We start from the raw sequence: 16977 nt of genomic DNA, 5'->3' as shown, positions 1-16977 counted from the left end.
TGGGAAATGGGGTCTTCCTTCAGGCAAAACACTACCGCTTTGGTCCACTGGCGCCTCCAAACTCAACCAAAACCAACTGAAAGTTCTTACGTATTGCTTTAAATCAGCTAAAATCAATGCTAACGCTATTGCCGTTAGCGTCAATATCCATACAAACGGCCAGTAACGGCCACCAAGGCTAACGGCTGCTAACCGCTGCTAATGCTAGTGCGGCTAACGCTAACGGTTACTTCTTTTCCTTCTTTCCGTTAAATACACTTTAGAGTTGAATTGGTCTCTTTTATGAAGAAAATTGACAGGACTTACCAAGATTTCGATTGATTTAAAACAGAAGAATTATAACTGCTCCAGGATTATGTTGGTGGTTGGATGTTTCTCTGCTTGGTCTGGTTATCGTCTCTGTCTCTCACGGTGCAGCTCTGAGAGTGAGCACCCAGTTGTTGTTGTTGTTGTTGTTATGGTTACACTTGTCAAAAAAAAAAGAAAGAAAAAAATTATTCGTTACAGTAATTTAAACTGGTAAAAAAAAATAAGTCATGTAGCCTACATAGAATTAATAATTTTTATTTTATTTTTATTATTTTTATTTTTTTCAGGGCCCATCAGGGACATTTTTGTCCTTTTGGGCAAAATCTTCTTTTTGCCACCAATTTATCTGTGTTGGTGATAGTGACCCAACTTTTTGTAATGAAGCCTTTCTCATGACAAATTGTTGTAGTCAAGTTTTGATTTTTCAATGGGAAATACAGGCGTAATGGGGAAATAGCACTATCTGCTGGTAAACTGTAAACATTTTTTTTTTTTTTTTAATTAAAAAATGTTAGGGGTCGCGATTTGCACTGACGCCGGCACAAATCGCGCGAGATTTGGATGGACCAGGAAGAGCAGTGAACTGAGACACTGGGAGCTTCCGCTACAAACAAGCTTAAAATATAGACTTATTTAATTTTTTTCGGAACAATTTCTCATGTTGGGGCTTCAATACAAGAGGGGCATTACAGACGAGCAGCATGGAGGTATTTGGATGTTTTTTGGTGTGTCTTTTTGGACGAGAAAATTGAGCCCCATTCGCTACCGTCATATGGACATGCAGTGCTGCACGGAGCCCCGCTGTAACTCAGAGAAGGCACGGAGGACTCTGAAACTTCTCCCAGCCCTTATGCTGCGTTCAAGACAACTCGGAAGTCGGAAAAAAACGAGCCCCGAGTTGTAAAAAATGAATTGAACGGCGTCGAACTCGGAAATTACAGGTCGGAAACTCGGGTATCATTTCAGAGCTCCGACTTGACGTCACGACAACATCAAAACATGGCAGCCCTCGTCTTAAACGGTTAGAATTTAGACATTTGAAGTTATTTGTTGAGGTTTTAATGCATATTTTTGTGTATTATTGCAGTAGCCTATATGAAATGCGTTTATATTAAGCTGTGATTGTTGTATGGTGTGAAATTGTCGTTCCTCGTATATGACGGAAATAATGTTTAACTGTTATCAAGGCTGTAACATTATATGTGCACTCATCTGCAGCGTCTCCTCTCCTCCAAAATAAACATAATTTACTGCTGGATTAATTTTCCGTATTCAGCTATGAGCCATAATACGCCAAACTTCCTTCAGGTATCCATGTTTTTTTTTCTTCCGAGTTCCTGCAGCGTGAATGCAATGATGTCGGAAGTCAGAAATTTCCGAGTTGGGAATTCTGACCTCCGAGTTGTTATGAACGCAGCATTAGTCGACATGAGGGTGAGTAGATAATGAGTGAAATTTGAATTTTGGGTGAACTATCCCTTTAATGCCGTTAGGTACACCACCAAAGTAAAAACAAATAGTTTCATCACTTCCTCTGTTTAACACTATTGGAGAATATAAATGACTTTGTTGCTCAACATTGAGGAAGTAAAACACTGAAACAACTTGAGGAAATTCTCACTTTAACTTTGCGGAACAAGAGGAGGTTTTTATCTTTAGTTGTGTTTCAAACTCTCTGAAGGTCACACAGCAAAATGCCTGAAGCTGAAGTCCTGTACAGTGAGGTCCAGTTTGGGAGCAGAAACAGGGGATGCACTAATGGTGAGTTTTTAATTCTTTAATGTCTTATCGGTGCAGAATAAACTAAAATTTATAATATATAATAAACTAAAGTGAAATGTTCATTTTAAAACCATCTCCTGTCTTCAGAGTGAACTGATGGACCTGACTCACTTCTCTAATATGTAAACTCCAGATACTTCAAGAGTTGTTTCTTGTGTTTGAGATGTGAAACATTTTAACATTCACCTTCTTGAAGGTCTGCATGAGTTCACACACACACACACACACACACACACACACACTCCTTTCATCACCTGTTTGGTTTTATGTTGCAGTGATCACTTCCTCGTCAGATGAAACAACTTACTCTGAGGTCCGGGTCTTGGGAGGTGAAGCAGCTGCAGAGCTGCCAGGTCGGTAACCAACAGTGTGGAGTTGAGATGAGGCCGTTACCTGATCAACAGGAAATTAGAATTATAACCAATAAATATATAAATAAAACATTTTATTTATTATAAATAAAGTGTGTTTTATTGGGTGGAATTAAATAAAATGTGATTAGTACACTGGTGTGTAAATATTAACACAAAGGGGAAAACACACTTTAAAACAAATGTACATTGTGCTCTAGTATGCAGTGTGCAAACACACATTAATTCACACTTATTGAAGCTCTGCAGTCGTGGTCACACCTCTCAGAGGTGTGATATTATTTTGTCTGTTCTGCACCATCACTTCCTCTGATTAGTACACAAACTCAAAAAGAAGAAATGATCTGTTAGTTTGTTGTTGATTTTAAAGTAGCATGAAGCAGCTGTGAACACACTGATCCAGATGTGACTCTTCCAGATGCAGGTGAGCAGAGCTGAGCAGGAGCCCCCTCCCCACAGTGATTCACCTGTTCACTACACTCACAAACCTTTTCACCACAGCAGCAGCAGCAGCAGCAGCAGCAGCAGCAGCAGCAGCAGCAGCAGCTCAGCTTCCTCTCTGTTCCTCTCTGGTCTCATGAGCTGTGTCTTTGCTGTTGGTCAGTCTCCCAGCAGGGGGCAGCAGAGCTGAAGGGACCAGCACAGGTGAGACGGCGGGACGTGGCCCTCCTGGTCCTCAGTCTTCTCCTGGCAGCTGCCGTCAGCGCTCTGGCTGCTTCCTGTGAGTCTCCACTCTTTTCTCTGTCAATAACAGATGATTCACACGTCAAGTAGCTACAGACAAACAACATCTGCTCTGTGACACCAACAACTCATCTCTCTACAACCTCCATCAAGTCAAACACTGAACAAAACCACTCAAGATCAAACTGGATGTTCAGATGTCTTCTCCTTCTTCTTCTTTCTTCTCAGTAAATCAAAACGTTCAAACTAAGGACCAGCTCCAAAAGCTGCAGTTTGACCTCGAAGCTCTGAAGAGAAATCTCTCAGGTCAGTTTGTTCACTTTTATTATTCAGACAGGTGAAGACTGATACAGTCCTGATTTAAAATGTATCACTTTATGTTTCTCATGTGAACAATGAGAAGAAAATAAATAACTTTTTCTACTGTCATATTATATAATAAACTAGTGGAGTTAACCTTTTATAAGGATGAGATTCAGTGACAAAAAATATAGTGGCTGCCCGATTTTATCCTCATGTATCAGTTTGAAACCACATCATGTCTTATAAATCTTATAAATCTGTAAATATTCAGTGATGTTTAGTTCCAGTGAACATTTGGTCTGAAGTGGAACAAAAATATTTATCAGCTTATAATTGTAAAAATGAAACCACTGTGAACAAACAGCTTCATTAGTTTTCAGTAAAGTCGACTACTGATTCTTTTCAGGTCCTGAGCTTCTCTCACTCTGCTCTGCTTTTTTTTTTAAGACTTGGAAAATAAAAACATGACAGACGAGCTGCAGAAGTTAAAGTCATGTAATGAAGAACTGGAAAAAAGAGACTTAGGTAAGTTTGTGTTTGTTTGTAAATGTTTAGAGTCACATTGAATTTATTATTTTTCACCTGATGTGAATCTGATTTAAATCTATCCCTTATGTTTCTTTTCTCAACATTGTTCAGTCATGTAGAAAATAATTTTCTCCTGATAAGTAAATTAACACTGACAGATACAGGAAGTTAGAGTGTAGTTACCTGATCGATGCCTTGTTCATCTCCTCCAACAGGTCAGCCATGTCTGACGTGTGAAGGAGACTGGGAACAACATGGAGGACGGTGCTACAGGTTCTCCTCCATTCATTTATCCTGGACCAAGAGCAGGAGGAGCTGCAGAGATCAGGGAGGAGACCTGGTGAAGATTGACAGCAGAGAGGAGCAGGTAGAAAACACAACTTTATGTTTCATCGTCTCAGAACAGAAACATCTGAGCAGAGAGAAAATCACCAAACGTTTCCTCTTCAGACGTTCCTGAAGAACAAAGTGAGAGAAAGACAGAAACATCCTGGTGAGACGTTCTGGATCGGTCTGACAGACGTAACCATAGAGGGACGCTGGAAGTGGGTGGACGGCTCAACACTGGACGAATGGTTTGACTCTTTAGTAAAAACTTTTTTTTCCATTTCCAGGTCAAAGTTTCCTGTTGTTTCTGATCCAGTTCTTTCTGCTCCTCTTCTCTCAGCTTGAGTTTCTGGCGCTACGATCAGCCGGACGACTACAAAGTGCAGGATCCTGATGGAGAGGACTGTGTCATAATGGGAAATGACTGGGCGGATTTCACCTGCAAAGCTGCATTCAGATGGATTTGTGAGAAACCATCAGAACAAAAAGAACAGCTTCAAGTCTGTAAATCAGTTTAGCTTTAATGAACTGTGGCCTGATGAAGGTTGAGTCAAAAACGATGGAAGAGCAGAGAAACATTTAAAGGACCACTCCCTCATTTAGAGACTGTAAATAATTCAGATTTCTGACTGTATTAAGGCTTTTCTCAGCTTCAAGACAAGAAAAACCTAAACTTTAAATGGTTTAAAGGGACATTGTGTAACTTCTCCTGCTATCTATTCATGAAAATCGATTATTTTGTTCAAAAGTCTGTTTTTCATTAATCAGTAATCCCCCCCATCAACAAAGTGAAGTGTTCCTTTCAGCTCTGAATGAGCCGTTCATATCATTCATATCTCCATGGAGACGGTAAGCTCGGTGCTGCTGCCATGTGGTGTCTCCATGTTTTTACCTTCAGTGGCAGCGTGACGGTAGGAAACCACGGAAACTCAGCGGAGACACCGGAGCTGTCGGCTCAGGTGGAGGTGGCGTCTGTGAAAAGTCACCGCGGTAACGCAGTGAGGAGGAATGGAGCGTTACACTGATGCTGCATTCACCTGCAGTCGGGCAGACGGCCGTCGCTAACAAACCAGATGTCATTTTAGTCACAGAAGTCCAGAGAAAGCCGGTAAAACAATACCACATCACCATGACAACACATTGTCACGTGTATTGTTTTGCCTCGTGCTGACGGACCACTTGTTTACATAGAGGCTTGTTTATGCCGTTACGTGCAGCGACTGTCGTCCGTCTGCCGTCTGCCCAATTTCACGTGAATGCAGCATGAAAAATACGACTGAGTTGCTTGTGATCTACAACCGCAACGCTAGATGGGAGTAATTCCTACACAATATAGGTACTTTTAAAGAAATAAAGTGTTTGGGTTTTCTCATTTTTACTTCATGTTTCTGTTCATTTTCATCTCTTTTACATTTAGTTTAACACAATTCCTCAAAATACTTAAAACAGCTTTAAATTCATTCAATGTTTCTGATATTCTTTTTTTTTTTAAGTTACAATAACAGATGAATGAAAAATGTTTAACTCATTTCTGTGATACATTTAGACAAACTCATAATAAAAACATTTACATCTTCAGGTCACTCTGATTGTGTGTTGATTGTGACTGGTTTTACAAATGTGTTTGTATTTTTCATGTCAAATGTTATATTGTATAATATTTAGTTAAAACATGGCTGACCTGATCAGAGTGAGCTGCTCATGGGAAATGGGGTCTTCCTTCAGGCAAAACACTACCGCTTTGGTCCACTGGCGCCTCCAAACTCAACCAAAACCAACTGAAAGTTCTTACGTATTGCTTTAAATCAGCTAAAATCAATGCTAACGCTATTGCCGTTAGCGTCAATATCCATACAAACGGCCAGTAACGGCTACCAAGGCTAACGGTTGCTAACCGCTGCTAATGCTAGCGCGGCTAACGCTAACGGTTACTTCTTTTCCTTCTTTCCGTTAAATACACTTTAGAGTTTAATTGGTCTCTTTTATGAAGAAAATTGACAGGACTTACCAAGATTTCGTTTGATTTAAAACAGAAGAATTATAACTGCTCCAGGATTATGTTGGTGGTTGGATGTTTCTCTGCTTGGTCTGGTTATCGTCTCTGTCTCTCACGGTGCAGCTCTGAGAGTGAGCACCCAGTTGTTGTTGTTGTTATGGTTACACTTGTCAAAAAAAAAAGAAAGAAAAAAAAAATTTGTTATGGTAATTTAAACTAGTAAAAAAAAAAAAAAGTAATGTAGCCTACATAGAATTAATAATTTTTATTTTATTTTTATTATTTTTATTTTTTTCAGGGCCCATCAGGGACATTTTTGTCCTTTTGGGCAAAATCTTCTTTTTGCCACCAATTTATCTGTGTTGGTGATAGTGACCCAACTTTTTGTAATGAAGCCTTTCTCATGACAAATTGTTGTAGTCAAGTTTTGATTTTTCAATGGGAAATACAGGCGTAATGGGGAAATAGCACTATCTGCTGGTAAACTGTAAGATTTTTTATTTTTAATCAAAAAGTGTTAGGGGTCGCGATTTGCACTGACGCCGACGCAAATCGCGCGAGATTTGGATGGACCAGGAAGAGCAGTGAACTGAGACACTGGGAGCTTCTGCTACAAACAAGCTTAAAATACAGACTTATTTAATTTTTTTCGGAACAATTTCTCATGTTGGGGCTTCAATACAAGAGGGACATTACAGACGAGCAGCATGGAGGTATTTGGATGTTTTTTGGTGTGTCTTTTTGGACGAGAAAATTGAGCCCCATTCGCTACCGTCATATGGACATGCAGTGCTGCACGGAGCCCCGCTGTAACTCAGAGAAGGCACGGAGGACTCTGAAACTTCTCCCAGCCCTTATGCTGCATTCAAGACAACTCGGAAGTCGGAAAAAAACGAGCCCCGACTCGTAAAAAATGAATTGAACGGCGTCGAACTCGGAAATTACAGGTCGGAAACTCGGGTATCATTTCAGAGCTCCGACTTGACGTCACAACAACATCAAAACATGGCAGCCCTCGTCTTAAACGGTTAGAATTTAGACATTTGAAGTTATTTGTTGAGGTTTTAATGCATATTTTTGTGTATTATTGCAGTAGCCTATATGAAATGCGTTTATATTAAGCTGTGATTGTTGTATGGTGTGAAATTGTCGTTCCTCGTATATGACGGAAATAATGTTTAACTGTTATCAAGGCTGTAACATTATATGTGCACTCATCTGCGGCGTCTCCTCTCCTCCAAAATAAACATAATTTACTGCTGGATTAATTTTCCGTATTCAGTTATGAGCCATAATACGCCAAACTTCCTTCAGGTATCCATGTTTTTTTTTCTTCCGAGTTCCTGCAGCGTGAATGCAATGATGTCGGAAGTCGGAAATTTCCGAGTTGGGAATTCTGACCTCCGAGTTGTTATGAATGCAGCATTAGTCGACATGAGGGTGAGTAGATAATGAGTGAAATTTGAATTTTGGGTGAACTATCCCTTTAATGCCGTTAGGTACACCACCAAAGTAAAAACAAATAGTTTCATCACTTCCTCTGTTTAACACTATTGGAGAATATAAATGACTTTCTTGCTCAACACTGAGGAAGTAAAACACTGAAACAACTTGAGGAAATTCTCACTTTAACTTTGCGGAACAAGAGGAGGTTTTTATCTTTAGTTGTGTTTCAAACTCTCTGAAGGTCACACAGCAAAATGCCTGAAGCTGAAGTCCTGTACAGTGAGGTCCAGTTTGGGAGCAGAAACAGGGGATGCACTAATGGTGAGTTTTTAATTCTTTAATGTCTTTTCGGTGCAGAATAAACTAAAATTTTCAGAAGGAAGTGGAATGTTCATTTTAAAACCATCTCCTGTCTTCAGAGTGAACTGATGGACCTGACTCACTTCTCTAATATGTAAACTCCAGATACTTCAAGAGTTGTTTCTTGTGTTTGAGATGTGAAACATTTTAACATTCACCTTCTTGAAGGTCTGCATGAGTACACACACACACACACACACACACACACACACTCCTTTCATCACCTGTTTGGTTTTATGTTGCAGCGATCACTTCCTCATCAGATGAAACAACTTACTCTGAGGTCCGGGTCTTGGGAGGTGAAGCAGCTGCAGAGCTGCCAGGTCGGTAACCAACAGTGTGGAGTCGAGATGAGGCCGTTACCTGATCAAAAGGAAATTAGAATTATAACCAATAAATATATAAATAAATTATTTTATTTATTATAAATAAAGTGTGTTTTATTGGGTGGAATTAAATAAAATGTGATTACTACACTGGTGTGTAAATATTAACACAAAGGGGAAAACACACTTTAAAACAAATGTACATTGTGCTCTAGTATGCAGTGTGCAAACACACATTAATTCACACTTATTGAAGCTCTGCAGTCGTGGTCACACCTCTCAGAGGTGTGATATTATTTTGTCTGTTCTGCACCATCACTTCCTCTGATTAGTACACAAACTCAAAAAGAAGAAATGACCTGTTAGTTTGTTGTTGATTTTAAAGTAGTCTCATGAGCTGTGTCTTTGCTGTTGGTCAGTCTCCCAGCAGGGGGCAGCAGAGCTGAAGGGACCAGCACAGGTGAGACGGCGGGACGTGGCCCTCCTGGTCCTCAGTCTTCTCCTGGCAGCTGCCGTCAGCGCTCTGGCTGCTTCCTGTGAGTCTCCACTCTTTTCTCTGTCAATAACAGATGATTCACACGTCAAGTAGCTACAGACAAACAACATCTGCTCTGTGACACCAACAACTCATCTCTCTACAACCTCCATCAAGTCAAACACTGAACAAAACCACTCAAGATCAAACTGGATGTATAGATGTCTTCTCCTCCTTCTTCTTTCTTCTCAGTAAATGAAAACGTTCAAACTAAGGACCAGCTCCAAAAGCTGCAGTTTGACCTCGAAGCTCTGAAGAGAAATCTCTCAGGTCAGTTTGTTCACTTTTATTATTCAGACAGGTGAAGACTGATACAGACCTGATTTAAAATGTATCACTTGTTTCATGTGAACAATGAGAAGAAATTGCTGTGAAGCTACAAGTAATGGCGTCCGTGTGGCGATGCGGCGACTATCGACCCTCGCCATGAAATTATGTTTGTCCTTTTGATGGCTCTACTCGTATCGTGAAAATTGACACACAGGTCCAGGGTGGAGACCTCTTAGATCTGATAGGGGCGACGCCCATGAGCGGGGCCAAATGCCTCTATAGCGCCCCCTTGAAATTTTCAGAAACCCCTCCCCATAGGGTTTTTTTTTGGAGTTGGAACATGAAAATCGAACACATGTGTAAGTTGTCAAGGCGCACATAAAAGTCTCTTGCACCATTGGTCTACTCCAAACAGGAAGTCGGCCATTTTGATTTTACTCGCCACGTGTTTTAACGAACTCGTCCTAGGGATTTTGTCCGATCGACTTCAAATTGGTTACACATCATCCTGAGACTATGCTGATTAAAAGTTATTAAAAGCTTTTTTCTACATCAAGGGGCGTGGCTGCTATTGCGCCGCCATGTTTGATCCATCGCCATGCATATTCAAGCAGCTCTCTCTCCTACATACTTCATCCAAACTGCTTCAAAACTGCTCATGCAATAGCATGAGAAGAAAATAAATAACTTTTTCTACTTCATATTACCTCTTACATTCTACTGTCCTATTATATAATAAACTGTGATATTGGTGGAGTTTTCCTTTTATAATCAACAGATCCAGTGAACAGCTGCAGTGGTTTTTTACAACCTGCCCAAGGGACCATGTTGGCTCTGGCACATTTATATAGATGTGGAATCTGAAATGTTGATCAATGTGCACTGTCTCTGGTTAACAAATAAACAAGTAAATAAATAAAGTAATGTTTAATTCCAGTGAACATTTGGTCTGAAGTGAAAAAAAAAGGTTATAATTACAATTAAAGCCACAAGCGGCGATGATCGGGCCCTCGCGACTCCGCGCCACCGCTAAGCTGAGGCACGCAGGGGCTGTGGCGAGAAGGGAGAAAAAACCTGGCAGGAGCGAAAAAACGCAATGTTTCATTCATCCACCAGGGGGCGGTAACCAGATGTGGGCAGATGAGCTCAGGGGCGGACCTTCATCACACACGTGAAGTTTCGAGCAAATCGGAAAAAGCATGAAGGAGTTATGATGAACAAATCGGACAATGTTGATGTAAAACACGGCACTTCCTGTTTCCACAAGGGGGCGACATGAGTGAGATTGCTTATGAGCACATGGAGCGTTGAGGGCGGGGCTCTGATCATCTACAGAAATTTGAAGCAGTTTGGATGAAGTATGTAGGAGAGAGAGCTGCTTGAATATGCATGGCGATGGATCAAACATGGCGGCGCAATAGCAGCCACGCCCCTTGATGTAGAAAAAAGCTTTTAATAACTTTTAATCAGCATAGTCTCAGGATGATGTGTAACCAATTTGAAGTCGATCGGACAAAATCCCTAGGACGAGTTCGTTAAAACACAATGTGGCGAGTAAAATCAAGATGGCCAACTTCCTGTTTGGAGTAGACCGACGGTGCAAGAGACTTTTTTGTGCGCCTTGACAACTTACACATGTGTACCAATTTTCATGTTCGGTTTCTGAAATTTCCAGGGGGCACTATAGAGGCATTTGGCCCCGCCCATGGGCGTCGCCCCTATCAGATCTAAGAGGTCTCCACCCTGGACCTGTGTGTCAATTTTCATGATGATACGAGTTTATTAAAGCCATCAAAAGGGCAAACGTAATTTCATGGCGAGGGTCGATAGTCGCCGCGTCGCCACACGGACGCCATTACTCGTAGCTTCACAGCGTTCATGATGTAGCTTCACCAACTTGTTCTGCATGTTTTAGAAGTGGAATGAAGTTGATGGGGTCAATTATGTGCCATCAGTACATGTTAAAGGAAAACCTGGCCACTTCCTGTTACCACCGGGGGGCGCTATGAGTGACGTAGGAAATTAATATATCAGAACGTTCGGGGCGGAGCCGTCATCATGCCCAGCGAGTTTGAAGCTGATCGGATAAAGTATGTGGGCGTGAGAGCATTGCGAATGTTGTTGGCGAGTAGCGAAACTCTGTCGCCCCCTAGAAGCCACGCCCTTTGACCTAGATAAATTATTTTAATAACTTTTGATCAGAATGGTATCTAGATGGTCTGTAGCCAATTTGAAGTCAATCGGGCGAAAACTCTAGGAGGAGTTCGTTCAAATAGGAAAAACTACAAATCAAAATGGTGGACTTCCGGTTGGGTTTAGGGTGTGGCTCCAAGAGGGTTTTTTGTTTGTCTCCCCATGTTCTATAACCCCACCAAGTTTCATGCATGTAGGTGAAACTGGGAAGTGGGGCTCGCCGTGACCAACTTTGTAGGGGGCGCTATTGAGCCATTTTGCCCCGCCCACATGCGCTGGCACCAAAATATAAAATTTTTCGCCAGACCGCACGTGTGTGCAAAGTTCGGTGACTTTTCGAGCACGGGAAAGGGGTCAAATTTGCGTTTAAATGTGCGTAATAATAAGAAAAATAAACATTACAATTTCAATAGGTCCTCACGGGACATTGTCCTGCTCGGGCCCTAATAATAATGGAAGAAAGAAAGAATAAACACTACGATTCCAATGCTTCTCTTCGCTTGGGCCCTAATAACTATCAGCTTATAACTGTAAAAATGAAGCCACTAGTGTGAACAAACAGCCTCATTAGTTTTTAGTAAAGTCGACTGCTGATCCTTTTCAGCCCTGAGCTTCTCTCACTCTGCTTTGTTGTTTTTAAGACTTGGAAAATAAAAACACTGAAAATACAGACGAGCTGCAGAAGCTGCAGGTACTTAATGAAGAACTTAGAAAAAAAGTCTCAGGTAAGTTTGTGTTTTAAAACCATTTAGTGTCACGTTGAATTTACTCTCTTTACATTTCTTGTCCTGATAACTAAACAAACACCGTTACACACACACACGTAGCTTTTGCTTCTCCCGCTTTCCCTTTCGGCCATGTGTATTGTATTATTTGAACCAAGATGAAGTGTGATGATGATTATTTAAATTGACATGCCCGAAATAAACAAATTGATTGATTGATTGATTGATTGATTGATTGATACAGGAAGTTAAAGTGTAGTTACCTGATCGATGCCTTGTTCATCTCCTCCAACAGATGAATCATGTCTGAAGTATGAAGGAGACTGCGAACAACATGGAGGACGGTGCTACAGGTTCTCCTCCTGTCATTTATCCTGGAATGAGAGCAGGAGGAGCTGCAGAGATCTGGGAGGAGACCTGGTGAAGATTGACAGCAGAGAGGAGCAGGTAGAAAACACAACTTTATGTTTCATCGTCTCAGAACAGAAACATCTGAGCAGAGAGAAAATCACCAAACGTTTCCTCTTCAGACGTTCCTGCTGAACCAAGTGAGAGAAAGACAGAAACATCCTGGTGAGACGTTCTGGATCGGTCTGACGGACTCAGACACAGAGGGAGACTGGAAGTGGGTGGACGGCTCAACACTGAACAAAAGGTTTGACTCTTTAGTAAAAACATATTTTTCATTCCAGGTCAAAGTTTCCTGTTGTTTCTGATCCAGTTCTTTCTGCTCCTCTTCTCTCAGCTTGAGTTTCTGGCGCGACAATGAGCCGAACAACGAGAACCCACGTGATCCTGATGGAGAGGACTGTGTCATAATGGGAGATCAGTGGAACGATGTCACCTGCAAAGCTGAATTCAGATGGATTTGTGAGAAACAAGCAGAACAAAAAGGACAGCTTCAAGTCTGTAAATCAGTTTAGCTTTAACAAACTGAGGCCTGATGAAGGTTGAGTCAAAAACGATGGAAGAGCAGAGAAACATTTAAAGAACCACAGCTCGTTAAATCACATTCACTTGCTCCTTGTTTAGAGTCTGTAAATAATTCATATTTCTGACTGAATAAATCTTTTCTCAGCTTCATGACAAGAATAATTCTTAATTTTAAATGCTTTAAAGAAAGAAAAAAATAGTTTGGGTGTTTTTAGATTTATATTCATACTTATACAAGCATTTTAATTTTTACTTTCTGTTTCAGTTTATTTTCATGCCTTTTACTTTTAGTTGAATACAATTCCTCAAAATACTCAAACCAGCTTTAAATTCATTCAATGTTTCTGATGTTCTTCATTCATCTGTTATTGTAAAAAAAAAAAAAAAAGACTGTTTCACTAATTTCTGTGATACATTTAGACAAATTCATAATAAAACATTTACATCTTCAGGTCACTCTGATTGTGTGTTGATTGTGACTGGTTTTACAAATGTGTTTGTATTTTTCATGTCAAATGTCATATTGTATAATATTTAATTAAAACATGGCTGATCAGAGTGAGCTGCTCTGCTGCTGCCGCCATCTTGGCAGCGTCTGACTCCGCCCCCTAACTCCTGGTCAGTCCTAAAATGGTCAAAGAGGAGGAGCCTGTGTGGAGCTGAGACTCCTCCACCTGTCACTCCAAGAGGCCACGCCCCCTTATTCTCCATCACTTCAGTCACTAATAAAGTGTTCAACAGGTGAGTTGTACAAACAGTTTCTGTTCCAGGATGTAAACATGTTTATTTTAACATGGGAGTCTATGGAGACTGACTCACTGTTGGAGACTCACTCTAGTGGTCAGGAGAGGAACTGCAGCTGCTGCTTCTTCACTGTTGATGCTTCATGTTTCAGCCTCAGAGGTTCAAGCTGGGATTTAAGCCAGTACAAAGTAGAGCAGACACCAATATTATTATTTAACACATTGGTATTGAAAGAAATATTGAATATAACAGCTTCATGTTGAACAAGACTAAGACAAAGTTTGACCATCATGGATGAATCCAGTCCAGAGAGACAAACCTGACAGGTGCACAAACAAAGTCCTGTTAGTCAATGTTTTGAAAAACATGATTTATATAAATATCAACTATAATATCTACTACTGTCTCAACATGAGCAGATGCAGTAAATAAACTAAATTATCTTGTAGCAACTGGTTAAAATAACAGAAGGGGGTAAGTAATACAAATCATTCTTTCGTTTATCAATCGTTTTTTTCTTTTCTTAGTTCTCTTTTTATTCTTATCTCTTTCTTAGAGTAAATAACGATTACCACATATAACAACACCTCATCCACATGTATAACCCCAAATAAATAAATACAAAAGATAAATAACATTTTGAGTGAGTATCTAATTGGTCGAATATTAATTTAGCTCTAATATTAAGTGTTTAATTTGTTTCTCTTTATTAAATATTTTGATATTACTAATTATGTTGTTATTAAACTATTTATTCCTATTTTATTATGTTTAAACTCCATTTTGTTTCTTACCTACAGGTGGTTTGTCTCACTCTCTAATCAGTTATAAAATAATAAACAAAATAATAATAATGACAAAAACAGTACCAACAGCTCTACTGGGTTGGCTTACCAACTGTTATGTTCATCACAACCAGTTGAGCTGAAGATTCAGAGTCTCTTTGATGAGGATGATGAGGAAAGGGAAGACGAAGAAGAAGAGGATGAAGAGTGATGAAGATGACGGGATGAGGATGATGATGACGAGGAGGACGACGATCAGGCGCACAATCACACACACACAAGCTCCTGGCCTTGAAAGCACAAAGCCAGAAAAAATAACCATTATAATGCTACAACACACTTTCTGAATTCTCTAAATTATGTTATTATCATTTGATTATAATATTATTTATATTATTAAATTCTTTTTCATTTTCAGTTACCAAACATTTTTTTAAATCCACACAAACTTCATAAATCTTATTTTATGATGATAAAGTATCGTCTTTTTTCACAGTATAAATGAAGGCATGTCAGACTTGTGTGGGCTCGGAGAAAATCGCTTTGTGCGTCGTTTTTAAACTCTGCCACTCGTCTTTTTGCCACTCAGTGGACGTTCCACAGCGACTTCCGAGTACCGTGACGTCACGTGCATACCCTCCATAGATACACGTGTATATATCTATGCATACCCTCCATAGATACACGTGTATATATCTATTCTTACCCTCCATAGATACACATGTATTCATACCCTCCATAGATACACATGTATTCATACCCTCCATAGATACACGTGTATATATCTATTCATACCCTCCATAGATACACGTGTATATATCTATGCATACCCTCCATAGATACACGTGTATATATCTACGCATACCCTCCATAGATACACGTGTATATATCTATGCATACCCTCCATAGATACACGTGTATATATCTATGCATACCCTCCATAGATACACATGTCTATGCATACCCTCCATAGATACACGTGTATATATCTATGCATACCCTCCATAGATACACGTGTATATATCTATTCATACCCTCCATAGATACACATGTATATATCTATTCATACCCTCCATAGATACACGTGTATATATCTATGCATACCCTCTATTCTTGCCTCCTATGGTCGGAATGACGGTATTTTTTTCTTTTTTTAAACATCCTGCCTTTCGGACAATTCCTTTAATAGCGTATTTTTTCCCCAAAATATTTTGCACTGGTTGGGCTTATAGGCAATGATGAAAGGAGTACGGTAGATCAGTGTTGTTCAACCTTTTTTGAGCCACGGCACATTCTATTCATTAAAAAAATCCCGCGGCACATCACTAACCAAAAATGTTACAAAATGACAAAGTGCAGCCTAATACAGTAAATATAATACAAATTTTGTCTCTTACAGTGTACCGTAGTTAGTTTGTTCTGACTCAGTACGATCATTGTGCAGGCCTCTGCCTCTACACCCACTGACATAAAAGAGTCCTATTTTATTAGCCAACTCTGCCAGACAGTCACTATTGCAGACAACAAAGCCAAATTATTTTTAGGAGCTAAATAATATTTGTGTGGACACAAACTGTTAACTGATAACAAGAACTTTGGCCGATTTTTCTTCTTTTTTATTTTTTATTTTATTACATGTCAATCAACTCAAGGGGCTGGTCAACACGTGCCTTCAGCCATATTTCACAGCAAAGCTACATGAGAGGACTATGCTGTGCACTCCCTGTGATAGAAAGTCAGAACAAACTTTGAGTGCAACCTGCAACGCGTGCTTCACCCTGTAAGGACGCTGCCCCTAAAATAAAAAGGAGGCGCTCTCCAGCCGGCTCCCTGTCACTCACCTGCAGCAGGAGCTCAGCTGTTCTGGTGCAGCACAGCGGGAGTAACGCACGTGTGTTTTATTAAAAAATAAATTTAAAAAAAGCAAACAAAAAGAGGCCGGCCGGTCAGTACAAGCCTAGTCACAGACACTCGATGGAGTGTTGAATCTCATCCGTTAACGGTTATAATCGCTTATGAGCGTCGGTTATCGGTCTGGAAAAAAAAAAAAAAAAGATCAAAATGTGCATCGCTAGTTTGGATCAATCAAGTTAAATTTGATAATTTTCCACGGCACACCTGGCGAACTTTTTACATCCCCATGCACAACAGGAATGTATTTATTTATTGAAAAAAAAACAAACACCTAAAAAGGCGGTTTTTAATACGAGGCAAAAAGGGCAGGGGCTCAAAGCACCCCTTGGGCCCTATAGAGCTCCGGACCCCACGTGACCTCCAGCGTTCGAGCGGCCATTTTGGCAGGAAACTGACCAGCTCCGAAGCATTGACTGTAAGCGCCGAAGCCGTCTGAGTTCACATGA

The 16977-nt window shown here is 40.2% G+C and overlaps 1 protein-coding gene and 1 long non-coding RNA gene across 6 annotated transcripts; one reads left to right on the top strand and one right to left on the bottom strand.

The window, feature by feature from the left end:
* Positions 1-2153: 2153 nt before the first annotated feature.
* LOC146978306 (uncharacterized) lies at positions 2154-14017 on the bottom strand. 5 transcript variants are annotated; one of them, XR_015037078.1, is made up of 4 exons: positions 13922-14017; positions 4161-4271; positions 2951-3203; positions 2154-2484 (listed from the first exon to the last, which is right to left on the bottom strand). It is a non-coding gene; the product is annotated as an uncharacterized LOC146978306 (long non-coding RNA). The 5 variants fall into 5 exon arrangements; XR_015037074.1 differs by lacking the exon at positions 13922-14017 and adding an exon at positions 6313-6398 and having other exon boundaries at positions 4161-4292; XR_015037076.1 differs by lacking the exon at positions 13922-14017 and adding an exon at positions 6313-6398.
* Positions 7903-13291, top strand: LOC146978307 (uncharacterized). Its single transcript, XM_085790495.1, has 8 exons — positions 7903-8067; positions 8352-8429; positions 8852-8968; positions 9160-9237; positions 12072-12155; positions 12421-12602; positions 12686-12810; positions 12901-13291. Exons 1-8 carry the CDS (start codon positions 8001-8003, stop codon positions 13076-13078), a joined length of 909 nt encoding a protein of 302 aa, XP_085646621.1. The 5' UTR covers positions 7903-8000; the 3' UTR covers positions 13079-13291.
* Positions 14018-16977: the final 2960 nt, after the last annotated feature.

The sequence above is a fragment of the Trachurus japonicus genome, chromosome 11 (genome assembly GCF_045865225.1).
Source record: "Trachurus japonicus isolate A0001 chromosome 11, Traja_1.0".
Classification (NCBI taxonomy): domain Eukaryota; kingdom Metazoa; phylum Chordata; class Actinopteri; order Carangiformes; family Carangidae; genus Trachurus; species Trachurus japonicus.
The sequence above is the reverse complement of the archived record's forward strand: the minus strand, read 5'-3'. Positions and strand labels throughout refer to the sequence as shown.

Coding starts and splice junctions, on each gene's coding strand:
- LOC146978307 (XM_085790495.1), top strand. CDS start 8,001: ATGCCTGAAGCTGAAGTCCTGTACAGTGAGGTCCAGTTTGGGAGCAGA. Junction 9,238..12,071: donor TCTGAAGAGAAATCTCTCAG/GTCAGTTTGTTC, acceptor GTTGTTTTTAAG/ACTTGGAAAATAAAAACACT. Junction 12,603..12,685: donor TTGACAGCAGAGAGGAGCAG/GTAGAAAACACA, acceptor TTTCCTCTTCAG/ACGTTCCTGCTGAACCAAGT.